Genomic DNA, 27,321 nt, shown 5'->3' on the forward strand with positions numbered 1-27,321 from the left:
GAGAATGTTCCAAAATTATTGTGTTTGTTGTACAACTCTGTGAATATACAAAAAGCCACTCAATTGTACACTTAAAATATGTGAATTATATTTTAATAAAATTATTTCCAGAAAACCAGGGAACACATGGCAGGGCAGCTATATTCACTCAGAGTACACTCGCTTGAGCTGAAGTGACCCCACTTATAGCTGTGGCATTCCAAGTCTATGCTTGACTGTCTGAGCAAAAAAATAGTACCACCACCAACAGTGTGTACCATGTAAACTTTTATTAACAAACCAGAAAACTAAATGCAGACAACTACATTGTTTTGCATCTGATCTGACCATACAGCAGAGCAGGGATTCTTTACAAGGATGTAGGTAAGAACTGTCAACATACCAGCTCCATTAAAAATGGCATACTGGAATACCTAATAAAGTTAGGTAAATGAAATTAAAGAGAACAGAATAAATATAAAAATAACAGGAATCTCTCCCTCAAATACAGGGGCCTTCTTTAAACGTCTTCGGTGCAGCTCATCTGTAATCGAGATCAATCAGGTTGCACAACCCCCAAAGGAAAAAACTGAGGGAATTCATGGATAATTTTCACAGCATCGTTGTACAGTCCGAGATCTGAAAGACACATTTTAGCAAACATTTACTCTACAGTGAAAACTTGTAAGATCAGTTATTATTTAAGTTTTCTACCTCTTTCTTTTATCTCCCTTTTAGAGGTCAACTTATTTTCAATTCATCTTCTAAAACTGAGATATGGACCATCCCATTTATTTAACTAACTGTGGCTCAAAAAAATAAGATATGGTTATAGGGGTTATGCATTATTTGACGCCTTTAATTCATATATTAAAACAAAAGATTAATATTATTTTTGCCCTTAAAAATTCTCTTTCCTCAAACATTAATTAATCTTTAGTGAGTTTCCTACATATACACACAATACTTAGAAGCAGGGCCAAATGTCCTTCAATTTTCCTTTGAGATCAGAAAATTCTATAGAAATTAAAAATGTGGCAGGACTGAGAGTCAAGACCAAGACATGTCAAATTAAGGATAAAATTGTTTTTCTCCTAAACACATGAAACTAGACTGCTTTATTTACCAAAAGGCTGGATGTCTTCTTTAAACTGGACATAAGATGCACACATAATGGTGGCCTTGGCTGTTACTCTTCCAACTACTTCTATGATTCCAGAGATTTCTTCATCAAGCTGACACAAAGAACAAAATATTAACTTCATATCATCACGTTTTCAGCTGATTATTAACGTGGAAAACTGTTCTACAATCCACTAATCTCCCACTTCATGTAACAAAATAGTTTAAAAATTTACCAATGCAAAAACTGAATTATAACCTGTTAAAACATGTTTGAGTTCTTATTATCAGCATGTCATAAGTGCTAATTACCTTCAGCAGTAGCTCCAGGTCCAAAGACACAGTTAAATGTTTAAATTAAAGACAAAAATCAAGATACTGAGAAGTAACTTGTTCAAAAAGACCCATTGAAATGAACTTTCTATAATCGTATATTACAGTGTGTTCTATATATACATGAACTAAACAGCACAGGCATTTGTCTTAATAAAAGACCCCCCCAAAACAAAAGGAAACAAAATGTAAAAACAAATTAAGTGACAACTGAAAAACATATGTAAACAAAAATAGAAAACAGATTTAAAAAATGTGAAACAAAGAAGAAAAATGAAAGATTTGCCTTACAGAATTTTATAGTCTCTCAATTTTAAAAAATTTTTTTATTGATTTTAAGGGCAGGAGGAAGAGAAACACTGATTTGTTGTTTCACTTATTTATATACTCATTGGTTGGTTCTTAGACATGCCAACCAGGGATGGAACCCACAACCTTGGCCCAGCAGGATGACGCTCCAAGCACCTGAGCTACCAGGCCAAGGCTTACGGTCTTTCATAAGACATGAGAATTATCACTCAGTATTTAAGAGACATAATAAAAATGAATGGAGCCCAAAGAATCATTGGCTAGACACGTAAAAGGATATATAGTAAGAGGACAAAAATTTAATTTTACAGCCAGGGAAGTTTTATAAGCTGATCCTTTATACATCCACTCCAAGAACTCAGAAATGTCAGCAACAAACCAAAACAAGATGCAGAATTAACTATAATGTGCATAGAATACTTAAACATACAGGCTCCATCAACTCAACGGTTGCACTTTTTCCTTCTCCATCTGAAAGAATGAACATTTTTCCAGAGGGATGAATCTAAAATAGAAAAACATGATAGATAAAATACCACATAAACAAAACTTTTAAAATCTCATTAAAATAAAAATACTAAATATGATAAAAGATGGGCAGGTTGGACCAAACTTAAATGTGCACATAGAAAGTTGTTTTTGAACAGTTTATTTGGTTCAAACTGTAATCTTGTGTTACCATATCCAGTCAAATGACCAGTTATATTTCAATTTCAGGTAAACACTTTTTTCAGTATAAATATGTCCTGTGTTTTTATTTGCTGTATCACACAACCATATGCTAAAAACTAAAGGGGGTTCTATACTATCTAAAAGTGAGATCGACGGGACCCATGACTTAAAACAGTACATGTCCCACTGAGGGTATGTTCTAAAAATCAGGCATGATGAAGCCAAAAGAATTGTCAAAAGATCTAGGTTCTAGTTGTGAGACAGCTGCGTCAGTCAGATCTGGTTTGTCTTGAGCATTTACACTATTCCCACCCAAGTTCCCTAATCAGAGTAACACCTATTTCCAAAGGAGGTTGTGTGGCTGAAAATGCTAAATAGCACTTTACATAATATTAGTTATCTCTGTCTCAGCTTTCTTGGTTCACTGATTCTGAGACTTTGGGACTGTTTTTCACCAGAATAATGAAGGGGCTATACTTTTTATCGCTGGCATAAGACAACAGACTGCTACGGGATAGGAAGGGACCATCCAGGAATTTTGTAGGGAAAAGCGATTTCAAGAACAAAGGAAGTTTCGGAAGGAGAAATGCAGAAGAGAACAAGAAAGTTATACTGTCAAGTCTGATTAAACTAAAATATCAAGAAAGTTGATGTGGGAGTCGTGTCTGTAGTTTCTATTAACGTAAACAGGACGAGGGTGGAAGACGTTCGAACTTTGCGCGGAGCGCATTCGCAAACACTGCAAAACGGGCCACAAGAGCTAAGGAGTGTGCCAAAATAAAGTAATCGGAGGCGCAGTGATGCTAAGGCTTTCTGCCCTTCACTCTCCGTTAGTCACTCTGGGGCCGACCCTCCACCTTCCTCTGGAAAGGGTGAAGTGGTCCCTTTCCTTACTGCCACCTTCCTCTCCCCCACTCAAGACTACAGACGCGGGGCTCAGGGCGGAGAGCATGCACACCTTTTCCAGCTTCCCTACGAAGCAAACAGGCCGGTCGATGAACTGAGCTACCATGCTGGCGTTGATGCGCGACTTGGGCAACTCCATCACCTCCATCATCTTTGCCGAGCGAGTCGTGCGACCGGCGGGAAACAGCAGTGGACTGAAACGACAAACCCCGGACGTCTATGGCGCAGATTTCCCTGGCACCAATCGGCAGAGAGCAGCACTCCCACTCTACCAATGAAACGCGCGGAAATCTTGACCCGACCGGTGCCATCCGCGTGGGGAAAGCGAAAGGCGGGATGCGTCCGGAAGTGGGGGGGTCTGCTGCTTAGTGACGCGCCGGCGTCCCGGAAGTTGCTCCAGTCCGTGGTAAAGCGGCCGGTGGAGGCGTTGAGTGGATGGGGCGGGGCCTGAGACTTGCTCCCGAGTGCTCCACCGGGGAGGATCCCCGCCTCTAGTTGACCCCGGAAGCAAGGTATCCGGCTATCCGGGTCCGGTGCTGATGCAGCAGGGGACTGCACTGCGAGGTTCAGGTACCTCTTCTCGCGGGAGGCACAACATCCTTACTCTTACCCATCTCTACCCTAACAGGTTACGGAAGAGAGAGGCGGGAGTCGGTGTTGTGCACCGGCTGTTGGCATTTCCCTACTCCTCCTCTTCCAGGTTCTGCGTTGGAAGTGCGTGATTCTTGCTGAATGAAATCTAGGGATAGGGTTTTTGTTTTTACACCCGCCCCCGTAGGAAGTAGGGTCGTCAGTGATTTTAACCGCCTTTGTCGGACCCCCTTAGGAGGTTGGCTGTTTACTATCGGAGCTATTTACTTTCGGTGTCAGAGGGTTGGCTGTTTACCTTCGCGGCTGCGTCACTTTCCCTAGTCAGTTTCTCCCCCCTCGCCCCCCGTAAGTGGAGGGTTAGACACGCTTACCTCTATAACCCTTTCTAGTCCGGACAATTTGGCCCCACTGTGGATGTGGGGGTTTAATATGGGGGTGTCACCCCCATATTAACATCTGGGAGTGGGTTGGGAGTAGGGGAAGGAACACTGGTCTAGGGAAGGAGAAGAATTTAAATACTTAGATCCAGAGCAGGTGCGCTTCTCCCTGATCCGTAATTTCCTTATTCTCAAAATGAGAGGGTACATAATGTTTTCTAAGTCCCAACGGACTAACTTTTATCTATATGGTTCGCGGACCGTTTTTTAATACCACAGCCGTCCTTCCCCCGTTGCTCTCCGATCCCTAGGATTCTGAAGGGGAGATCTGTAGGAGAGGAAGATTACCTGTTTTAGGGAGATATGGACGAAGCATGGGGGAGGATTCTCAAATCTCTCACAGACTCTTGTGGCTGTTGATTTTAAGGGTTTTACTTACCAATTAGTATCTGCCTTGCCAGGGATATTCCAGAGTGAGTGCTCATAAAAATACCTGCCAGCGGTGGTGCAGAAATTGGAAAAACGCTTTTTATTGGATATTATTACTTTTTTTCAAAACTGAATCTGTGAGTTTGCCTAAGACTCCTTAGTTGTCATCGTTCAAATTCTGGTACCTAGCTGGAGTCTCCAATTTAGTCCCACAGTTGCCTTAAGCAAGTAAGATCCTTCTGAGACTTCACACGGCAATTTAAATTGGAAATCTAATGTACCATAATTAAATGATAGCCTCTCCCAGTATTTGCTTAGCACTGAATATAATTGTCTTTTAATGTTGCTATCACTAAAACAAATTTAATGAATTTTGTTAACACATGCCTGTCGCGAGTACTGTGGTGTGTTAAAAAGTTGTAGTTGTACCGGTGCAAGTCAGTAAAGTCTATCTTATATTTCTTCTTCCAAAGACAATGTCTTTTCCGTCTTAGTGTTGCTTTGGAAAAAATGTCGATGAACCTTAAATAGGGTAGGGTACAGATTAATGTAATCTGTAATACCACTTTTTAAAGAGCAACCCTTAAAGTACCAGATGCTAATATCATTGTTTTATTATAGTTAAAAGACCACTTTTACTTACCAACAGCATATTTAAAAAAACAAACAGCAAGATGTTTTAAAACAGCTTTTTTGATACTTTTTGTGTTACTTAAAACTCATTATGTAATATATAATGTTCAGGAAAAGTGTATATGGCTGGTATGTATACGGTATTTTTCAGAGAGATTAAGTGAACCCCTTCAGTTTAAGAAATGGAACTTTACCAATTAGTAGTTTGTACTTCCTCAATTAACTGCTCTGTACCAGCCAGAAACACTATCTGGAAAACACTGAGCTTTTCTATATATTTTTCTTTATACATGTATGCATTTCCAAATGGAATGTTGTTTAATTTTGCCGATTTTGACCTTTATATAAATGAAATAACATATATATCTTTAGACTTGTTTCTTTTGCTTGTTTTTGAGACTAATGCATGTTGACACATGTAGGTGAGATTCATTCTGCTGTTTTTCTGTTATGGACTGACTTTTTTTAAAAGGAATTTTATTTATTTATTTTTAGACTGAGGGGAGGGGGAGAGAGAGGAAGAGAAACATAAGTGTATGGTTGCTTCTTATATGCCCCCCATTGGGGACCTGGCCTGCAACCCAGGCATGTACCCTGACTGGGAATTGAACCATTGACCCTTTGGTTCACAAGCCAGTGCTCAATCCACTGAGCCACACCAGCCAGGGCAATTGACTGACATTTTGATTGTTTGCAGTTCCTTTCAATTGTGCACAATGCTTCTATGAATCTTTTTTGTACATAGAGTGTGCATCTTCAGCTTTGCTAGTAAAACCAAGTTTTTCATCAAGTAATGGTACAAATTAATTTTCTTATCAGGAGTATAGGAGAGTTCCAGTCAATCCACATTTTTGGCAATTCTTAAAAGTTGTTTTCCCCTAATCTGATAGATGTGAGATGGTTTCCTGTTATGTTCTTAATTTGCTCTTTCTTTGTGTTTACAGGGGTTTTTTTGCTGATTTTTTTCTTGCTGATGTTTGAGAGCTTTTTGTATTAGTGTAGATAGTAATGTTGCATTTTGTAGTTTTGGGGCTATCTCTCATTTTTTTTGTACTTCTTTATTTTTCTTCCTTTGAAAAGAACTCATACTTCTAATATAGTTAAAATGTTTTTCCCTGAATTTAGTATAGTTGATGTCACTTTAAAAAATCTGATTTAAACATGATTTCTTAAAACAAACTCTTAAAGTATTCCATATTTAAAAATTTTCGAAATAGTTTGTCTTTCATATTCCAAAATGTTTCCTCACTTAGAATTGACTTTTTATGTATACTGTCAGACAGGCAATTTCTTTGTTTTCATTTCACTTGTCCCAGCATCATGTTTTGACCGTCATCAGTTGCCACCAACCTTTGATGTCACTTTAAGTTTACATAAATGTGTGGGTTGTTCCTGGGCTCTCGGTTATGTTCCATTGGTCTGTTTTCCTGTCCCTGAGCTGGTGGCCACTCTCTTACTGTGTCCTTACCACTTTCATGTCTTGGTGGAAAGTCCTTTTCCCTTGCTGTGTTCTTCAGGAATGTCACAGCTGTCCTCGGCTTTTTGCTACTTCATGTAACCTTTAGCCTGTCAGGTTCCATGGAAAACTGTGTTGGGATTTGATCACAGTTGCATTGGAATCCTCGACTTGATTTCAGGAGAAGTAACATCTTAATGACAGCTTTTGCTATTCCTGAGTTATTTTGGTCCTCTTAAAATCTTTCCAAAAAGTTTCATAATTTTCTATATAAAAGTTTTGACTTGTAGATTAGATTTATTCCTAGGTACCATGCTTTTGTTGCTATTATAAGTGGTATTTTTAAAATCAAATATTTTAACTGATTGTTGCTGGTATATAGAAATGTATTTGACAGTTTTTCTGGCTGTGCTGCTAACTTCTCATTTCTAGTAATTTTCTGTGAGATTAATTTTCTATTTATATGTGAATAATTATAGTTTTGTTTCTTAACAGTTCTTGGATATTTTATTTTTCTTGCTTTTGCCCAGGTTAGAGCTTCCAGTATCATTTTGAATAGAAATGTTGTTTCAGTTAAGGTAATGTTTGACTGCATAAGGAAAAGTGTTTTAAATACACAAAGGCTTAGTTTCATATATCAGAGAAGTCCAGAGATGTGCAACGCGGCATGCAACTGTGTGATGGTGCCTCTAAGATATCAGGGACCCTGGTTCCTTCTGTCTTCCTCCTCTTCTGTGCAGAGTACTTGGTTCCATCCTTAAGGTCATCTCATAGACCAGGATAGGTGCTGGAGCATCACTCATCTACTGCCCATTTCAGACAGCAGAGAAGTGGGCAGGCAAAGGGGGTGTGCCTTCATGGGACTCAGCTTCCTTTAAGGAGCCTGCCTGGAAGTCCTTTACAACTTGAGGTTCTGCTTGTTAGGTTAGGACTTTTCCTTCTGTCCTCAGTTTGGTAAGAGTTTTCATTGAGTGGTTATGAAATGTGATCAAATGTTTTTGCCTTAATTGAGATAATGGAAGTTAATATATTTTCCAGTATTGAACCATGCTCACATTCCTGGAAGAAACACAACTTGGTTGTGATATATTATCTCTTATGACATATTCCTGGATTGGATTTGCTGTTGTTTTTGTTTAGGAGTTTTCATCCTAAAAATTCATGAGTGACATTGGTCCATAATTTTTCTTTCTTATGTAGTCCTTGTCAGATTCTGGTATTATTAGGGTTATACTAGTCTCATGAAACGAGTTGTAGAGCGTTTCCTCTGTTCTCGTGGATTCTGTGTAAAATTGAAATTATCTCTTCGTTGGCTATTCAGGAGAATGCACCTGTAAAACATTCTGGGTCTGGAATATAGGCATACCATGTTTTATTGCACTTTGCTTTATTGAGTTTCACAGATGTTGTGTTTTTTACAAATTGAAGGCGAGACCCTCCACCAGCAAAAAGATTATGACTCCCTTTATTGTGACACTTGCTTTATTGCAGTGGTCTGGAGCCAGACCCTCGATATCCCCAGTATACCTAGTTCCCTGTTCCTGCTGCTACGGGCGTGCCCCAGAAGTTTTCCTACAGCATCACTAAGTTCTAAATATTTTCTAGTTTCCAGCATATTTTTTCTTTGACTCATAGGTTTTTGTTTCCAGTTGTATAGGTTTTACTTCATCAAAGTTACTTCGTTTTACTGATGTTATTACTTATCATTAGATTATAAGGTCTGGTACTAATTCTTTCTAAGTAAATGAGACTTGTCTTAAGGGTTATCATGTGCATGGGCAGTTTTGGTAAATATTTTATGTACGCTTGGAAAAATTGCATTTTCCAGTTGTTGGATCAAGCTTGTTAATTGCACTGGTTAAATATTTCTATTTTATTACCTTTTGTCTGAGTAATGTCTCAGTTGAGATAATTGCGTTAAGCATCCTACAGATGGTAGCACTGGCAGTTTCTCCTTGAATTTCTGATGACTTGTACTATATATTTTTAAAGATTTGTTCTTTGGTACATATAAGATTAAGATTGTGAAGTCAGATGATGAAATGAAGTAGTGACTCTCTCAGATCACACTTTTTGCTTTAAAGTTAATTTTCTCAGCTACTACCGGAGACACAGCAGCTTTCTTTTGGCTAGAGTTTTTTTGTTGTATTTTTCCATCTGTAATTCTCCGAAGGGAGACAAGATCTGTGGGTTTGGATGCTCACTCCATCATCTTTTTGGTGGTTTATTAGAGGGGTGACTGGGCAGGTCTTAACTAAAGGGAAGAACAGGTACTTCTTTAACCAGGAGGCTTCCAGTATAACAATCGCCCAAATGTGTGGAGGCGGATTCCTCTCTCTGGGAACTGTGTACTTAAGTTTTAGGTGTGTCTCTTGTAAATATTGCCTATAGCTAGAGGTTTACCTTTCCTTCTTTTTCATTTGCATTGATTGGGGTTACAGACATTTTTGGAATCATTCCTATAGTCATTTGTGCTTCCTGGGTTCTGCTTTCTAAATTATCCTTTCTTTCTTTGAATTGACTTTTGGTTGTTTTTTTTCTTAATTGCATTTTATTCCATTATAGTAGTTCAAATGCTATATATTCTTTAAAAATCTTTGTGGTCACCCTTTAACATGCATATTAAAATTAAAGCCTAAAGTTTCTTTATTCTGTGTCAATAACTCCTTTTTTTATATTTTGAACACTGTTATCTAGAGCTCTAGCTTTATCTTGATTTCTTGTTACCCCATAAATTAGGCATTATTATTGCTCTATACAGTTAATATGTGCTTGGAATTATTCATATATTTATTACTTTTTTTACTTACTATTTATTTTTACAACTCAAGTTTTTTTTTTAAACTGGTAGTATTTTTTTTCTTTTTGTGGTAACTTTGGAAGCTCTTTTAGTGAGAATTTTTGGTAGTAAACTCTGTCAGTTTGCATTTTCTGAATATGTTTATTTCATCCTTATTCTTAAAAGGTAGTCTTTTAGTGGTATAGAATTCTCAATGGACAGTTAATTTCTCTTAAAACTACTTTGATAGTGTTTTACTCTTGTAATGTTTTCTTTTAGCCTGTGATTCTGTTGAAGGTTTCATGTCTCGTTATCTGCTTGATCTTCAGCTTGTGTTTGCTGTTCTGTAATTCTACTGGATTTCTCTTACTCAGTTGGCTGGTAAATATGTTGTTCTTATCATCAGTATGGAGACATTTTCAGCAATTATTTAACGGTAGAAATATTTGCCTCTGATAAAAGAAATAATCTGAGATATTCTGAATGAAATTACAGCGGGCCTCAGGGTCGGAGGAAGAGACAAAGTTGATCAGTTAACAGTAAAGGGCCCAAACCAACCAAAGACTACTCACATTCCTGACATGTGTGTTGAAATTCGGGATCAACTCTCAGGCCTCTCTTTCAGCTCTTATCTAAAAGGAACAGCCAAGTCACAACACCCTATTTACGATGAACTTTTTGCACTGTTGTCTACAAGGAATCCAGAAGTATTAAGTACTTCTTCCATATGGATTGTTCACCTGTCCCAGAGCTTTTCCTGCTTCACTTTCCCCCACCCGCTTTATCACCAATGTTAATTCTTTCAAAACCCGTTTTCTTCTGCAAACCCACTCTAGGCAAGAGCCCCTTCAGTCCAGGGTGATGGACATGTTACCTTTTCATCTGGTGCTGATGCTGGTGGTTTAGACTTCATTCCCAGGGCCTGGTCCTTTTCTGGCTACCATTTGGCTCAATAAATCCTTTCTTTCAGAAAAACTTTTGGCCTCAAAAGGATTTTCTGTTTGTGTGTTTTTTTTCTAACATCTCTCTCCTACTCTCGAACTTCTTTAGGAATTCCAGTTCGAATTAAGAAGGACCTTCTCATGTGTTCTTGACCACTGTTTTATCAATATAATTCAATTATTTTGATTCTGTGTGCTGAACTCTAGATTATTTATATCTTTCAGTTCACTAATTTTCTATTCAGTTGTGACTCACTGGCTGTAATTTTAATACTATTTTTAATTTATTTGTGTGTAGAAGTTTTGTTTGGTTCTTTTTACAAATGTTAGTAGTTACTGATTTTTTTTTTGGTCATAGTCTCAAATGGATGGGGGAACTCAAGAATTAGATTGTAGCCTTAGTTGTTAGGCTTAAGTGACTAATGTGTGTGGAAATCCGTTATTCCAGGAACTGGAATGCATGGCCTACAAGACCCCAGGAGGCCCACAAGCAATTCCACCTTTGTGCCCCAGGGCGTCTTCAAGTGATGGAGATGGCATCTGAGTTGTTGGTCAACAGATAAAGAAGTAGGAAAATCACCCCTGGACTGCAAGTCTTAGATTCATTTTTTTCCAGACCTCTTACCTATTCTTCTTACAAAAAGGCCAGCTTGAGATGAGATGTTAAGATGGTTTTTTGAGGGTACCTAACCTGGTATATCCTCAGGTTGCTGGCATCTGAATAAGGTGCCCATGAAGATTTAGTAGTTGTCTCTACTTATTGTTTCTGGTAGTGACAGGCAGCACAGACACCAACTTTTCTGTTCAAGGTCTCCCTTTATTTGGTCATATAAAGTAAGTCTGCTTTTAGTCTAGTTTTGATACCCACAGTCTTTATGGGTCTGATTCTGCACTGTTTTTATTTTGCTGACTCTTCCTTGTAGCTTGTTTCTTCATTTGTATGGTAATTTAAATTTATGAATGAATGTTTCTTGGAAGTTTTTTGTTGGTTTCTCATGAGTTTAGTATAAGGGTATCTTTCTCCAGAGATTTGTGTTTCCTTCTATCCAAGATGTTAGGGCTCCATTTTTATCCTTGTTCCCTGTGGGGCTTGGACCAATAAAATTTAGGCTTTTAGCCATTCAAAATCAGCTCTATTATTTGCACACATCCTTGTGGATTTGTTGATTTTTGTCCTTATGGATTCTACAAAATTTCTTTATTCTCTTGTTGGCTTAGCCATACATTTAAAAAAGACTTATTTATATTGAAGACATTAGTGCAGATGCTGTTTTAGAGCACCAGTGTGGGGATTCTATTAATTGTTGGGAATAACAAGGTCCGGTGAAGGTATAGTTAGGGTACAGGGGTATGGCAAGAATTGAGGGTAAAGCTATGTGGGGACGAGAACTTGGAATGCCTTCCTTATATAACATACCAAGGTCACTTTCATCGAAGTGACTTTTGGACAAATTATTCATCCTTTCACAGTTGCAGTTTATTAACATGGGAGAGGACGCTTCATCTGGTTGTAAGCATTAAATAAAATTGTGTATGTAAAGCACTGAGCACAGTGCCTTGCTATATTAAATACTTCAGTACAAATTACAACTAATAACTATTGTTAGCATGGCCAGAATATCCTTGAGTATCTGTTGGACATCTTAGTGATGATGAAAAGTAAGATAGTGAAGAGGGAAGAAAACCCCAGAAGGACAGAAGTGTATGGGCTTGTCTGAGAGTGGAGATCCCAAGTCCATCTGGGTTTACCCAGCTCTGCTCAGCAGCCTGGATGTGAGAGATTGTGTTCTCATACAACCACTAGAGTATTACCAAGATGCTTTCTCTACTTTTCAGCCGTTTCTTGTGGAAAATAATCATCAGAGAGAGAGTCTTCTTAGTCTTTGGGTCTGTACTTCATGTTGATCCTATTCTCATCATCTGTATGGAAGGAGAGACTGGGTGGGTGAGATTGCCTCAGTCTCCTTCACTGAACTTTAGCGCACGCAGCTTCTTGCCTGCACACATCCCTCACCTTATTCAATTCCCACTGGCCTACCCGCACTCATCAGCTCTGAGCCTGCCGGGCTGAGATGGAGTGGCTCAGACTGTCGAGGTCACTGAATGAATAGACATGAGGAGCGGTTTGCAATTCTTTGAACTTGAAGGAGACCTCTTTTCCTGTGCCCTGCTTATGGAGCTTTTTCTGTCTGGGACTCTGTTTTACAAAGTCTTCCTTGGGCAGGTTTTATAAATCATTGGCCTTCACATGGATATGGAAGATCTCCTGGGGGAGGGGTAAGAATAGGGGAGAGAGTCTAGTTCTGCCAGACTTTAGAAAGCGTTTTTAGGCAGTGGGATGTCTGGCACCCTGTTGTTTCTGGTAGGTCCAGCTTTTGTATTTTAGAATTAAGTTTAGGCAATGAGAATGGACGAAATGCTTCGCCCATCTTTGTGGTTCACTGTCTTGATTTATGATTGTTTATTCACCTATTCATTCATTCCTTGGTGGAAGATGTAGCATGTGGCAGAGAGTAGTTATGAACTCTTGGTCAGTTGCACCTCTTGGTCTATCCCTGGTGATGGTGCTGTCCTTGGACATTTGACTCAGGCTTTGGCCTAGGGTCGACAGAGCTATTGCCCGTTGTCGTCTTGTGTTATTTTTATGTGCATTTTGATGAAAAATTGGGAGGAGATAAAACAGTCAGCTTTCTTATTTACTCAGGAGTCTGAAGTAAGTCTCCAGACCGATAGCAATATTCCTTGACTAGACCGTTAGCAACCTGTTAGCCTCCCGCATGGCTGGTGCTAGTTCTGCACAGGGCTCAGCGCTGCACTTTGTGTCACTGGCATTGTGGGTGCTGGTGGGGAAGCAGACCAAAGAGGCAGCAAGTAGATTGGGTATTTCCTTGAATTTGGAGGAAGGATCTTGTCTGGTTTTGTTTCTCTACCACAGTCCTTGCCAGTATTTGCCCTTTGAAACTTGAATGAGTTAAAAGTGAAGAAATGAATAAACAGTTGAATTTTAGTTTTTTTTTATTTGGGTAGGAAGTAAAGACTTTCGATGATGCAGTTAGATTATGTTGAAAATCAAATGATACAGATTTTGAGTGGGCCACTTGGGGAGTGTGTCCTTTTCAAAGGTGAATGCGATGATTCCTGTCGTGTGTTAAATGCATGGAGGTGAGCAGATACAGTGACTTAAAGACCCACGCTGAATAATGTTTTTTTTTTTTCTTTATTCATTCTAGGTTTCCCTGGGCTGTAGAGTTGTAAAAAGGTGCGTCCTTACATCGGATGACTTCCTTCTCCCTTAGGACATTATTTAAATGTGTTTATTCACCTAAGACACTTTTTAAAAAATATATGAAATGATGGTTTTTGTTAGAGTTGTTTGGGGTCTTTTTCTGGATGTCATTTTTCATTTCAGAGTTGCAACGTTGAACGCAGTGGATAGAAATTAGTATTGTATTGGTAGTTTCAGTGTTGTTTAAGCCAAAACCAAAATTGTGTGTATGTGTGTATATGTGACAGTTATGTAGAATTATGTTTGTAATTTCATTAAAACATTAAAATATATCATTGTATTATTAATTTAGAAGAATTGGGATAACACTAAAGTCTTTAAAATATCTTCTTGGTCAATGAATGAAACCCAAATGGTACAATTTATAAGTAAAGTTTACAAGCTCCCAGAGGGCAGGGACTTTATCTTCCAAATTTCTGTATCTCCTTACACTATTTAGAAAAAAAGAAAAAAACCATGGTGTTCACATGTACTGCATTAAAAAGAGAAAAATTATGGTTGTTTTCTTTTAAAAATAAAAATTCCTGAATTAAGATGTCTTTTGACTAGAGTGCATCACATCCCAGATGATCACATTCATCCTCAGAGAGGTAGGTTACAGCAAAGAATTATCTGGACCAGTGCGCTCACAGCAAAGAGATAGAGAAGCCCAGGTCGTGGAGTGGGCCAGTCCCCTCCTCCCCCCACCTGTGTTAGTAGAATCAGAGGAGACTTTATTACACTGTTCTGGGTAAGGTACAATAAGAAAAAAGTCTCTTTTTATCACTGTCTGGCTACCATTCTCGATTTTGAAAATAAGAGAGAATTTAAAGGAAAACAAAAATCCCTCAGTCCAACAACAACAAGAAAAACAGTCCAACAACAACAAGAAAACTACACAAAATTTTCCTGATGATTCTAATAGAGGCTTTGAAAGTCATACTTAATATGTACAAAGTAATGGAGGAGAGTCAACTCCTACCTATGAGGTCTGTTTTACCCTAATGAGATTGTATTCAGTGATGGGAATAGTGTCTGAGAAGAAGGAAGGTTTTATTAAAAGATTTTCTTGGGCCAACTTGTGATTTTTCAAGATGCCTTATCATATGCTTGAAGAGCAATTTTGCTAGAGAAAATTCCGAAACTTAATAATTCAAGATACTGTAATGCTTCCCTGATCACGGGATTTTATCATTATAGTGATTGCAGTTTCTGGTGGTAGATATCTCACACTAGTACCGAGTAGCTGGCAGTGGAGACTATCAAGTGAAGCCTCCGCTGCTTGCCACAGCAGACAAAGCCAGCTGTTAAAAGTCATCATGTTGTGATACATGTTTCACTCCTGGGTCTTGTTTCTGAAAAGCTTTTTCTGCCTTCCGTTTAATATGAAGTAAAATAGGATTTAAACTATAAGGATCAAGAAAAAGCTATAAAATAAAATTTAAAAATCCCAGCCTAGCACCTTTTGAAATCTACACTATGAAGCTCTCCGTAGCAACTCGGCATTCTTCCAGAACCCTCCCTCACCTGATGCTTTATGAGCATATACTTGTAGCTCGAGCCCTTCCAACTTTCTGAGTATTTTGGATGTTCTGTTTTGGCTACAAATATGTGTTTAATTTCTCAGTTTGGTAAAAGCAACTATATAGTCATATTAGGGAGGTGCGTTTTACTAAATTATGTAAGTTCCATTTTTAATGGTGGTTATATATACAGTTGCTGTTGCTTTTCCAGTTAGGTGACAAGTGAACTGTTGAGAGTGTTTAATTAGAGGACAGGCTCTCTTAAAGAGAAGGCTGGTACCCCGACTTTGCGTTCATCTGGACATGTTGGGAAAGCTGTACTAGTGTGTTCGGAGGGCATTTCAGAGCTACTCTAGACCAGTGGAAGTGGATGGAAGTAAGAGTTAAAGGAGAAAAAGAGCGGTATAAAACATTTTCTGCTGTTAGAAAAGAACTTGTAGATCTATTTTTTAAATGGTTGATGGTATATATGAAAATGTTAAGGTATTTATAATACATTGGCTAAACATAAAAGAATGATATCTTGCTTTTATTTCAACATATAAACATTTATAATATGCTAGAAACCAAATCTTTAATAATTGTCAATGGAAATTTTAGATGTGAACTTAAAAAGTATACTTTTTCAATATTTTAGGGGGTATGTGAGCACCAAAGTATGATTAGCAGCTTTGAAACCTTTTTGCAGGCAACCCAAATTAAGAAATACATTTCAGCCCTGACTGGTGTGGCTCAGTGGATTGAACACCAGCCTGTGAACCAAAGGGCACATGCCTGGGTTGCGGGCAGGTCCCCGGTTGGGCGTACAAGAGAGGTAATTGCACATTGAGGTTTCTCTTGGGGTGTTTTTGGTAATGTAATCCTGTCTCCCAAGATTAGCAAAAACTACCAAAAGTATGGATCGTCTCCTTTTTGTATCTCTCAGAATAAATCAGTAAACTTGTTAAGTAAATTTATATTGTTCTTATATAATCATTTAATTCATAATGTACCACACAGAAGAAGAATATTTAAACCTTTTTTAAGATTTTAGTTTTTTAGCAGTATGAAATATATGTATTTATTGGATTTGGGCACAATGTGAAGAAAAATATGTAGGTATACATACTACTTTTTTGTCATTAAGTGGCTGCTATTTATTGATCACACAGAAATTTCAGTTTATGTGATGTAGTTACCGTTACCCAGCAGTCTGCTGAAATTGAAAGAAGATTACAAAATTGAGAAAAACCTCTGTCTGGTCAGTGGACTGAGTTCTGGCCCCTGAACCAAAGGGCTGCAGGTTTGATTCCCAGTCAGGGCATATGTCTGAGTTGCAGCCCGGCGGGACCCCAGTAGGGGGTGCGAGAGAGGCAACCACACACTGATGTTTCTTCCTCTCTTTCTCCCTCCCCCTCTCTCTAGAAATAAATAAAATGTTTTTTAAAAATTTATTAATTTTTAAAATTTAATTGTTGTTCAAGTACTCTTTTACTCCCATCCCAGCCCATCCCCCCCAGTGCTCCTCGCCTCCCTCCCATTTCCATCCCCTTAGGTGTTGTCCACGTGTCCTTTATACTAGTTCCTGTAAATGCTTCCCCTTCTTAAATAAAATCTTCAAAGTTGAGAAAACAAGGTCTCCTCAATCCTTTAATCCTTTTGTCATAGAAGTATTATTTCAAAGGTAAGCCTCAGAATACTTGGACAACACAAATATATTACTTGTCTCACTGTCCTCCCCTTCAGAACTGTAGGATCGCCCTACGTAGCAATCAGGCTAGCCCTTGTGCACCATCTGAATAGTGAACATACCTTCCTTTTATTTTTCAGTTTTGTGTGAATCCTTAGAGAAAAGATGCATTTTTTTAAATGCAAAGACTGTAGCCGTAATATACACACAAAGTGGTTTTTAAGAGATTTGAGATAAATTTCTGCATAATTGTCAACTACAGCATTTATGACATCTAGAATATTGTGCTAATAATGTATTTTAAAAGTAAACATACAAGTTGCACACGTTGAAAGTGCTCAGTTTGAAGAGTTTTGACATGTGTTTATACTTTCAAAACATCACCACGAGCAAGATAATGTATCCATCACCCTCACCAGTTTCCTGGTGATCCCTCCCAGCACCTCCCCTTCCCCCTGCAACCACCGATCTGCTTTCTGTCATTATACGTTAGTTTGCATTTTCTAGAAGTTCATATAAATGGAATCATACAGTATAAACTCTTTTTAGTCTGGCTTCTTTCACTCAGTTTTGTTGACATTCATGCATGTTGTATATCTTAGGACTTCATTCCTTTTTCTTGTTGAATAGTATGGAAATGCCAGTTTGTTTATCCATTTATCTGTTGTTGGACATTTGGCTTGTTTCCAGTTTTTTGTTACTACAAAAAAAGCTGTATAGCATTTGTGTACAGTTGTGGACATGTGCTTTCATTTTTCTTAGGTAAATACCTAGAATGAGAAGGTCTGGGTCATATGGGAGATATATGTTTATGTGTTTAAGAAACGACCAAATTGTTATCTAGAGTAATTGTATGGTATTGCACACCTACCACAGTGTACAGGAGTTCCAGTTGCTCCACATTTTTGCCAACACTTGGCATGGCAAGCCTTTTTAATTTTAAATATTTTGATAGGTAGGTAGTAGTAGGTCATCGAGATTTTAATTTGTATTTTCCTCTTGACTAATGATATTGAGCATTTTTTCATGTGATTTTTTGCCATTCACATGTCTTCTTTGGTGAAATGTCTATTCATGTCTTCTGCCCAGTTTTTAGAGTTCTTTATATTTAAAAATATTCTTATTTATTGATTTTAGAGAGAAGGAAACATCAATTTGTTGTTTCACATATTTATACATTCATTGTTTGATTCTTGTATGTGCCCTGACTGGGGATTGAACCTGCAACCTTGGAGTATCAGGATGACACTGTAACCAAGTGAGCTACTTGGCCATGACTAAGAGTTTTTATATTTTTTATTTACACACATCTTTATGTATTTTACACACATCCTATTTCAGATTTGTGATTTGCAAGTGGGTTTTTTCCCCCAGCCTGTGTAGGTGAATTCTTTATCTCCCATATCAGGGCAGCTCCAGGATCCTCAGTATGAGAATTAGGTATTCCAAGGTGGGTCTCAGCTCGGAAATTACCATGTATGTTTCAGAATAAATTTTGGTATTTTTTTCTGTTTCCAAATGCAAAGATTGCTTGTTTTAAATTGTAGACAATTTTAAAAATACTGGTAATTGTAAATAAGGAAACGAGACTGGAGTACACTTGAGAACTCCAAGCAAAAGAAGCCCAACCGTCAAGGCCATGTGCATCAGAAGCATGAGGGCTTGAGATTTACCACCTACTAGCCTTGGTGTAGTGCAGCCAGTACAGGCCTCTTCCGCTTTGGAGATGGCGGTCTTAAGCGACTCTTCCTTTCCCCAAGCATCGCCTGAGAAGTAGGGTTGGCTTGGGGTTGCGGCTTGTTTCCCCCGATCATAAGGTGAGTGCTGCATTTGCAGTGCTCGCTCAGTATCTGGCCTGAGCACTTAATGTTTATAAAATGTAATCTCGGTGAAGGTCTTGACATAGATGTCTTCACAACATAGAGCCGTGCCAGGCTTGGGGAATAATCAAGACCAAAAGGAAATTAATTGAAAATGTTTGACTAATATTGGGAACTATATGAAAGTCCAACAGAAGTGTCATTAAGTGTGAAGGGCTCCTTTTCTTTGGTGCTTTATTGATAAGAAGCATCCAATTTTGGTGCCAAAAGGACTTGGTTTAAAATTCTAGCACTGCTATTTACTAACCATGTGAATTTGGACCAATACCTAACCTTCAGTTCTTACACATTGTGAATAATTACGTGTGCCTGGTGGGTGCTTCTAATAGGATCATAGGAGATAGAGTATGTAACGCATTTTGACATACTATAGTAGGGTTTGCAGTTACTCCCTTTTTCCTTCCCAGGTTCTAGTCTTAAGCAGGGCACCTAACTCTGGCTGCCGGGGTGGGGAGCTAACCGTGCAGGTTTCCCACTGTGCGAGCTGGCTCGCAGAGGGAAGATCTTAGCATGGTAATTGCCAGGCCTACCAGGATAAACTTCTAGCACTGTGTGTGTTTTTCAGTGACATGAAAAAATATGGCATAAAGATAATGACATAAGTTTTAGTGTCTCAGGCATAGCCTTTTTAAAAATAAATTAAGTAAATACTTTTTTAAAAGATTTTATTTATTTATCTTTAGAGAGGAAGGGGAGGAGAGAAGGAGAGAAGTATCAATGTATGGTTGCCCCTGGTGAGGCCCGTGCTCAATCCACTGAGCTGCACCAGCCAGGGCTCAGGCATAGCCTTTTGATGCGCAAAGCAGTTCCTGTCAAGACACACCGGTGACTGACTTTTAGGTCTTTAGTGGAATGAATCATTAATGTCAGCAGCAGGACTGATCACATATGGGAATTCCGAGACTTGTATCGGAAAATTGGAACCATGGTCCCAGGGAAAACATCTTGAGGTGGACCATTGTAGAGGAGGGAGTTAAGATGGTGGTCGGGTGGGCAGAATACTGGGTGTCAGGGGACTGGTACTTCTGTAACAAGTTGAGAGCTGCTTCCAGTGGGCATTTGCAGTGAACTAGGCCTTGCTGCCATTTGAGCTCTTTGCTGTCTCTGTCACCTTCCTCTTATTTCTGACCTGTTTCCTCCATGCCCGGCAGTGTCTTGACTCTTGGAGCCTAAATTATCCCTCCTCTAAATGTGCCTGGAATTTTATGCTCTAAAGGGACGGAATGTAACATTATTCGTTGCCAGTGCAACACACTATCACAAAGGGCTGCAGCCTGTAGATTGTTTCAGTTTTGTGTTTTAGGTCATGAAAAATGTAATGCTTCACTTAGTTATATAAGGTATAAATTCTGTACACAATACTTGCATTAAAAAGAGATTCTCACACTATAGCTTAGTGTGGTCTGGCTTTCATAACAACCTGTCTAAACTTTGGGGGCCGGAGAATGACATACTAGGACAACTTTATGTTTCCCATGCTTGTTCCATTCTGTTTTGTAGCCAAACATGAAAAGGTATTGGAAATTTGAGTCCTTCTATTCAAAGGCTTTTATTTGTACATTAGAGTAAGAACCATTTTTTAAAGGGCCCCTTTCTCTGTTCACCAAGCTCCTTGTTACAGCACTCTGATGGCATGTGACTCGGTGAACTAAGCAAGCCCCATGGCCACACCTACCTCAGAAAGGGTAGACTGCAGTCCTGATACATGTCTCCCTAAGGAAAAGGGCCGTGAACGGCCCTCATGATTCTGGGGTTCTCATTTTTGGTCACCACGTACTCAGCTTTCTCTCCCTGCCATGGGCAAAAATAACTCATGCCCCTTGCCCTGAGGACAGTAATCCAGGTTGCCCCATTCAGTCGATAGCATCATGCTCAAAGTTCAGGAATTTGTCACCTGGTCTGGATAGGACACCACTTGGTCTGGAGACTGCACGAACTAAAAAGACCAGTAGTCTGTCCCTTGTATCCCCCTCCCACCCTCATGGAACAGAGATAGATAGCCGACAAAAACACTCCCATGGGCGAGGAAGGGTGGGAAATGCAGCAGAGCGGAAGCAACTCTGCAATCCCACTGAGCAGGCATTTCAGGGGACCCCCACCTTGAGTTGGAGAATGTTTGTTAATTATGCCCAGATTCTGCTTCCTGAAAGAGCCTCTCACCCCCAGTTTATTATTCTCCATGCCCATTGGTCCCACCCTTTTTAAAGTTTCTTCTTTTTCTAGTAACTTCTTTGGCTACCACTGAAGTTGGTACTGAGAATAGGCCTCCTTTGTGGGCTGAGCAGTTTTTTCTGGCAGCTTCCTGCCTGTCAGGTTGTGGTCCTCTCCTAATCCAGAATGGTGGTTATTGTAATGCTACAACTCTCCGAAATTTTGCTGATTTTTTGATTCTAGTCAGCTTCATGTATCAATAGCCAGTTCTAAAATTTTGGCTAGATATGACTCTTAGATTTTTCTACGTTTTTCATCTTTTTTTACCTCTATGTGCGTTCCCTGCTTCCTTCTTCTTGATTTGAGGTTATCTTTTCTCTCCTGGCTTTCTGTTGGGGATCCGTCCCCTTCATCTCTTTTTCCTGAACCATTTATCCTGAGTGAAAGAATTTACTGAGTGCCATGTGAATTCACACAGGGGGTTTAATGTCAGGAGTGATGGCTATACCCTGGATTTGATCCTGACCCGAGGTTGAGTTTTAATCAGCTTTTGTTCCTTCAGAGGCCTTCTTCATTCTGGTTTTAACCATTTGCTCACGGGTGAGAAGTTAGTGCCTCTTCCAGTCTTTTAAGTCTGAACTTGAACATTCCTAATACAAACCAACCAAATATTTTTTTGATATTTATTTCTTGCATGGGTTTCTTTTATCTCAGGGTTTTTTTTTTTATTACATTCCTTGACTTTTCATCTTTTCCTTTTGCTTTCCCCTCTAATCTTGTTTTTCACCAGTTTCACAGAGGCTGTGTCTCCTGGACTCTGTTGAGGGGGCCACACTATTTCCAGACTTTTCTTTCGCAGCCACGTCACTGTATCCAGTGAGCCCTTTCCTGGAGGATTCCAGAGACTGTTCCTTTGCTCTTCCAGAACATTTTCTCTTTCACAAGGCTTGTGTTTTCCTTGTCCATTTCTTATTCCATTAAAAAGTGAAATCTGCCAGGTATGTTTTCTAATAATAAATAGGCTTTTTTACCTTCCACTTGGCTCTGCAGCCCAGGGCTGGTCGACCTACATAAATCCCAGCTCAGTTCTCAGTTTCTCAAAGGCTTTTGCTCTGATAAAATCCTTATTAGCCCTCCCTCCTTGATTTTCTGGTTTGGGTGGGAAATATGAAAACAATGTAGAGCATTTGCTGCCGCCAGGATTACTCCTTTCTTTGCTGTTTCATGGCTGTGTTTATGGGGACCAGCCTCTGAGTGTAATGTGTCCTTGCAAGGTCCCTTCCACTTTCTTCCCAGTTGTTTTCTAGGAATGGTGGGCCTGCCTGTGTGTGCAAAGATGGGGGGAGAAAGGGGTGTGCGCATGTGCGGTTTGGGGCAGAGCACAGTCACCTCACCAGCACAGATATCTGTGCTGATGGGGGATTTACAGTTGGCTGCAGTTTTACAGCGGGTAGAGTTCTTGAGCGTCTGAACCAGATAACCAACTGTAGAGGGCGTTTGAAGTGCCTTCTTTTTTCAGGTGGCCCTAGTTTCATGAGGCTTAAGCTAGTTATGGCATGAGGGTTTTTTCCCCCCCCCTTGCCTCAAATCAAATCAGGTGTGTGATTTATGTTTATGTTAAGCGTGGTCCTCCCAGGTTCTGGTGTTATCTGTTGATTTGAGTTTCACGTGTAGTGATTTCTTGGGTTATTTCCTGCGTGTTCAGAGATCGAGAAAGGTGACGGGGTTCCAGGCCCATGTGCTTTCATGCTGCAACTTCTGGCTCTGTCTTCCATACCTAGAGAGGCGCGCTCTTTAAGTCTGCTCGTAGAATTCCTCAACAGTAGATGTTAGGATATCTTTGTATTTGGCTTTTTACTAGCAAGGGGAAGACGTTTATGGTTTCACCTGACCATAACGTTGCCTTGCGTCTCTGTTGCAGATCCCAGCGGCAGCGGCGATGTTTCACTTCTTCAGGAAGCCTCCAGAGTCGAAGTCGCCCTCCACCCCGGAGAAGGAAGCAGATGGATTTGTCCTGTTAGGTGAGTCTTTTAAGAAATGAAATCATAAAAACAAAGACACTGAAATAGAGAACAAGGGGACAGTGACCAGAGGGGAGAGGGAAGGGAATTTAGGGGAAAAAGGGGGAGGGATTTGGAGGAACAAATAGGAAGGACACAGGGACGAGAACTAAGGGGGGTGGAAATGGGAGGGAGGTGGGGAGCAAGGGGCGGGGGTAGGGGTGGGCTGGGATGGGAGAAATAGACAGAAAAATGTACTTGAAAAATAAGTGAATAAAAAAAGAAATGAAATCATAATTACATGGATCATTTTTCTTTTCAAAAATTACTTGGAAGTTGTAGGATTCATCTTTAAAGTTATTTCCCAGTGATTCCAGAATTAATTTATATGACATCTATCACAATAAAGTTCATTAATCATTTAGAATATTGTCATCATGTCAGACTCTTCTTATGTATTGGTTTAGAATGTCCTTCAAATGAAGTTTGTAAAATTATCTCTCTTTGCCTTCTTTGGGGTATGCTACTCAACCTTTTTAATTGTTAAAAACCAGAAGTCTTGAAGAATGCTTATAATTTCAAGTTCTGTTTTATAATAGCAAGCCTTTCTTCTTAAATTAGCATCTTAAGTTAGGCATCTGAAATATAAATATTTGCTGACTGCAGTATACTTTTCAATCCAGTATTAAACAGTGTCTGCTAAATGTTTAATCCTAGTTTATTTCTTATTATAAAATTAATAATATAATACTACTTAAAATTATGAAGATATTAATGATTCAAAAATATTTTTCAACTAAATACTGTGTTTTTCCCAAGGGGAATTCTGAAAAATAACATTTTCTTCTTGTCACTGTGTCTTTCCCTGAGGAAGGGATTTGTATTCTGGTGAAGAGGAACCGAAACCAGGTTTCGTTTCCCCTTGTGGCGGGCATCCTCCTCCACCCTGGACCTCCTCCCAAAGGGACCAAATTTGGGCCCCTTCTCTGAGAGGATTTGCATGAACTCCTATAGGCTGTCGACTCCCCGGGATGTTTCTCAGGTTCTGGTTTCCCACCTCCTCCTCTGTCCTGGCCCAGTCATCGGTAGGACTGAAGAGTGATCCTGAATTTTCATCTTAGACCCTCCCAGCGCCGTGGCTCCTGCCATGCCTGGGACCCCACACATTCTGAAGTGTGGGGGGTGGGTCTGTGCCTCTCACCTGTGTCGTTAGGATCTGGTTTCTTACAGCAGGGACACAGAGGTTTTATCTCTCTGGCCCTCCCCCAGTTTTTGGTTTCGATCTCTGGGCTCTCAGGGTACAGTTTTTCTTATAGTTAAATGCTCCCATACAATTATCCCATTTTTTCCACAGTCAAGTCTGGCAGGCCTGGGTGTTCTTCTGAATCTGGGTCGTATACCCTGGGACAGGGGCAGTAGCTGGGGTGGTTGGAGTTGTTTCTCTCCCGACCAGATGCCCTATACCTGAAGCAAAATGCTGGGGCATAGGGCCTGTGATTTTCCAGCCTTCTGACTGGAATGAAGTGGGGTGCTGTGGACATGACTGCTTATCTGGCCTTTCTTAGCATGTCAGGGATTAGTGACTTGGCTTCAAAGTCAGAACCATCTCTGTCAACACCAACTTCTGTTCCTTGAAAGCTGCCAGTGTTGCTTCCCTTTCACTGAATGAATTAGCCTCACTAACAGCAGAACTTTAGGGGTGTCTCTGGTCTGCTGTGAAATGTGAAGTTGCTGCTTCTTCAGGAGTTTCACGATAAATTCTTCTCTCAGCAACTTGCTTCAGTAAAGCCTAATTTTCTAAACTCTTCTGTATTCTTTCTTCTAGAGGGGGAGGGGTGTGAGCTGCACAGGTGGCACTGGACACTCTGCGCCCTTGCTGAACAAGGTGGCCACAGGAGGGGAAAAAGCAAATATGGCCAACACTGGCCCTCACTGGTTGGAAGGCTGGACACTCCCACTGGCTTTCAACATGCATGGGATTCTGGGAGAGGACTTTTAAATGGAGTGTTGGGGAGCAAAAAGTTAATGCTTTTCTTTCTCCTGGTGTGGGTAGGTGTATCAATGGTGGCCAGCGCAGGCCTGTGAGCTGTGGTAGGAAGAGGGCCTCACAAGTTGGAGGCCTGGGGACACAGACTTGGATAGATGCCTGAAGCTGGGCAGCGACTGGGGACCAGCTAAGCCACCTATGTTTATAATACTTTTGGGTGGGAAAAGAGGTTCCTGGCGCAACCTTGAACTGAGGTGACAGGGTGACAGAGTGATTTTTCTTTGGGCGTCTTAGAGGGAAGGGGCTTTCAGGCAGAAACTTGCCGTTATTTCCAAAGACCTTGGTGATGATAATAGTCAGCAGTGTGAACAGCTATTTGTTCCTGTTATTTTCAGTTTCTGAACCTATGTAGAAGTTGTAATGACAAATATTTAAATAGCTAGTTTTGATGTCATACTCTTTTTTGTTCCTCTTAATTTTGCTACCCAGATATTTTAGGCAGAAACTTGCAATTAAATAAAAGACCCCTTTCTTTTCCACTGAACTCTGTCTTTCGAGATTTGCCTGGTAGGCAGCAAGCAGTAGGAACCCCCCTACTGGTTGGGTTCGGTAACAATATCTCTACACACAGGTGAGAACTTGGCTTTTCCAAGTTCCTCCAGCTAACATACCACAGATCTGAAATTCGCCCAGTCTGACTTCAGAGCTTACCTCCTACCCTCTTAAACACTAAGCTGTCCCTTTTTAAAGTGTCAAGTTGTCATTTTTAATTTTAAGACATTATTGACATTTTTGAGATGAAAAAATTAAATTGTGTTCCTTACTGTTTCAAAGAGAAAGTGCTGATTTTCTTTGTTTTGTTTTAATAAGAGTGTTGGCACATTACTGTTCTTAAAGTTTGGCTTTAATTTTGGCTACCCTCAGAATTTTCACTATTTAATATTTTAAATATATAAAGTATTGTAGAAATCTATAAATCTCCTTAATGAAGTTGAGATTGGAAGATGGTGTACATTGTTTAGTTAGTAAAAAAAAAAACCCTCAACAGAGAAGGACTTAACTGAATCGACTGATAAAAATCAGGGCAGAATATTAGGAATATAGTTAATTGTCTTTAAAAATAGAATGGTAATATCTTTAAAAAAATGAATTTGTTCTGCTGAGTTTCTCTTTTGTATCGTGTGGTTCTGTGCTGACTTACATTCTACTTTAGCCTCAGAGCATACCGTGGAAGATATTTTGGAAAATGTCAAATAGAGCAAATGGTAGATAAAAAATTCTATTATTAACATGGCCCCATACTTACACATGTGTACTTTGGGTATTACGTATCCATATATAACTTTCTTTTCCTCATGTGCAACAGGTAACAGTGCGGCAAAATAAATATATATGATTGGCATAAGTTCTAACTGCTGCAACCAACTGAAGACTTAGAAACATGATTATATTTATGGCAATAATTCTTATCAATATGTAGTCTACAGAATTTTTAAAGTTATCATTGTATGTGGCCTTTATAACCTGTTTTTAATAAGGTCAGAATAAATTATGTTGTTAAAAGTATAAATTTTTTTTTCCTACTTGAGTCTTTTTCCCTAGACAAGTCTTCCTGCTTAACACAAATGGGCTTTAGGTCACAATTATTAGATGGCATTGATGAGTTGCTAAAGTCACCACCTTGACACCTGAAATTCAGGGTCGGGGCAGAGCCCAGGCACTTTTGTTGATAATACGAATATCTGGGCTTGTTCATATACAATTAGCTCACTTTTGGGTGTAAAACTTCTCTGTTAAGGTTTCCAAAGCTTTTAGCCTTTGTAAAATGTTGAGCGTACTGAATAAGAATAAGGAAAAAGGAACACCTAGTAGAAAATATTTTTCCCTTTGTAACCAGTTCCTATTCACATAAGAAGGTAATAGCTATTCATTCATTCAGGAATGAAGTTGAAGTAATCAATCCTCCAGGGTACTCATTTTACACAAAAACAAATTGCAGTTTTCATTTGCATCACTGGGTGGCGATTTTTTCTTAGTGTTACTGCTGCTGTTTACAAGCCTAGCAAGCACGATACTATTTGTAAGCACCAGGGTTTTATTCTGTTATGACATGTGTAATTGTCCTTTTAAGACATTGTCTTTAAGTTGATTACAAATTTGCTACTGTAGAGTACAACCTCACAGTTATTTTAAATTAGGACAAAGGGCTATCTATTGCCTAGATATTGGCATGTAATTCCTTTCAAAACTAAGACAAAAGCATGAATTACCTTAATATGCTATAGCTAAAAGAAGGAAAAATAATGGCAACATTCCGCC

General features: G+C 39.4%; 2 protein-coding genes across 5 annotated transcripts in view; one reads left to right on the top strand and one right to left on the bottom strand.

The window, feature by feature from the left end:
- Positions 1-249: 249 nt before the first annotated feature.
- RPA3 (replication protein A3) lies at positions 250-3,623 on the bottom strand. The gene is made up of 4 exons (XM_037136712.2): positions 3,374-3,623; positions 2,174-2,248; positions 1,106-1,214; positions 250-618 (listed from the first exon to the last, which is right to left on the bottom strand). Exons 1-4 carry the CDS (start codon positions 3,470-3,472, stop codon positions 536-538), a joined length of 366 nt encoding a protein of 121 aa, XP_036992607.1. The 5' UTR covers positions 3,473-3,623; the 3' UTR covers positions 250-535.
- Positions 3,624-3,734: 111 nt separating this feature from the next.
- Positions 3,735-27,321, top strand: part of UMAD1 (UBAP1-MVB12-associated (UMA) domain containing 1) — a 197,943-nt gene continuing 174,356 nt past the window's right edge. Inside the window, exons 1-3 of one of the 4 annotated variants that reach the window (XM_053655078.1) lie at positions 3,744-3,891; positions 13,758-13,786; positions 22,937-23,036. In XM_053655078.1, coding sequence (XP_053511053.1) covers positions 22,955-23,036 — 82 coding nt within the window. In that variant the 5' untranslated portion in view covers positions 3,744-3,891; positions 13,758-13,786; positions 22,937-22,954. Of the gene's footprint in view, positions 3,892-13,757; positions 13,787-22,936; positions 23,037-27,321 lie in introns of all 4 variants that reach the window. The other 3 variants (XM_053655079.1, XM_053655077.1, XM_037136694.2) reach the window with 3 other exon arrangements.

This window comes from Artibeus jamaicensis, unplaced genomic scaffold, assembly GCF_021234435.1.
Source record: "Artibeus jamaicensis isolate MK-2021 breed Jamaican fruit bat unplaced genomic scaffold, CSHL_Jam_final contig_923, whole genome shotgun sequence".
Lineage (NCBI taxonomy): Eukaryota > Metazoa > Chordata > Mammalia > Chiroptera > Phyllostomidae > Artibeus > Artibeus jamaicensis.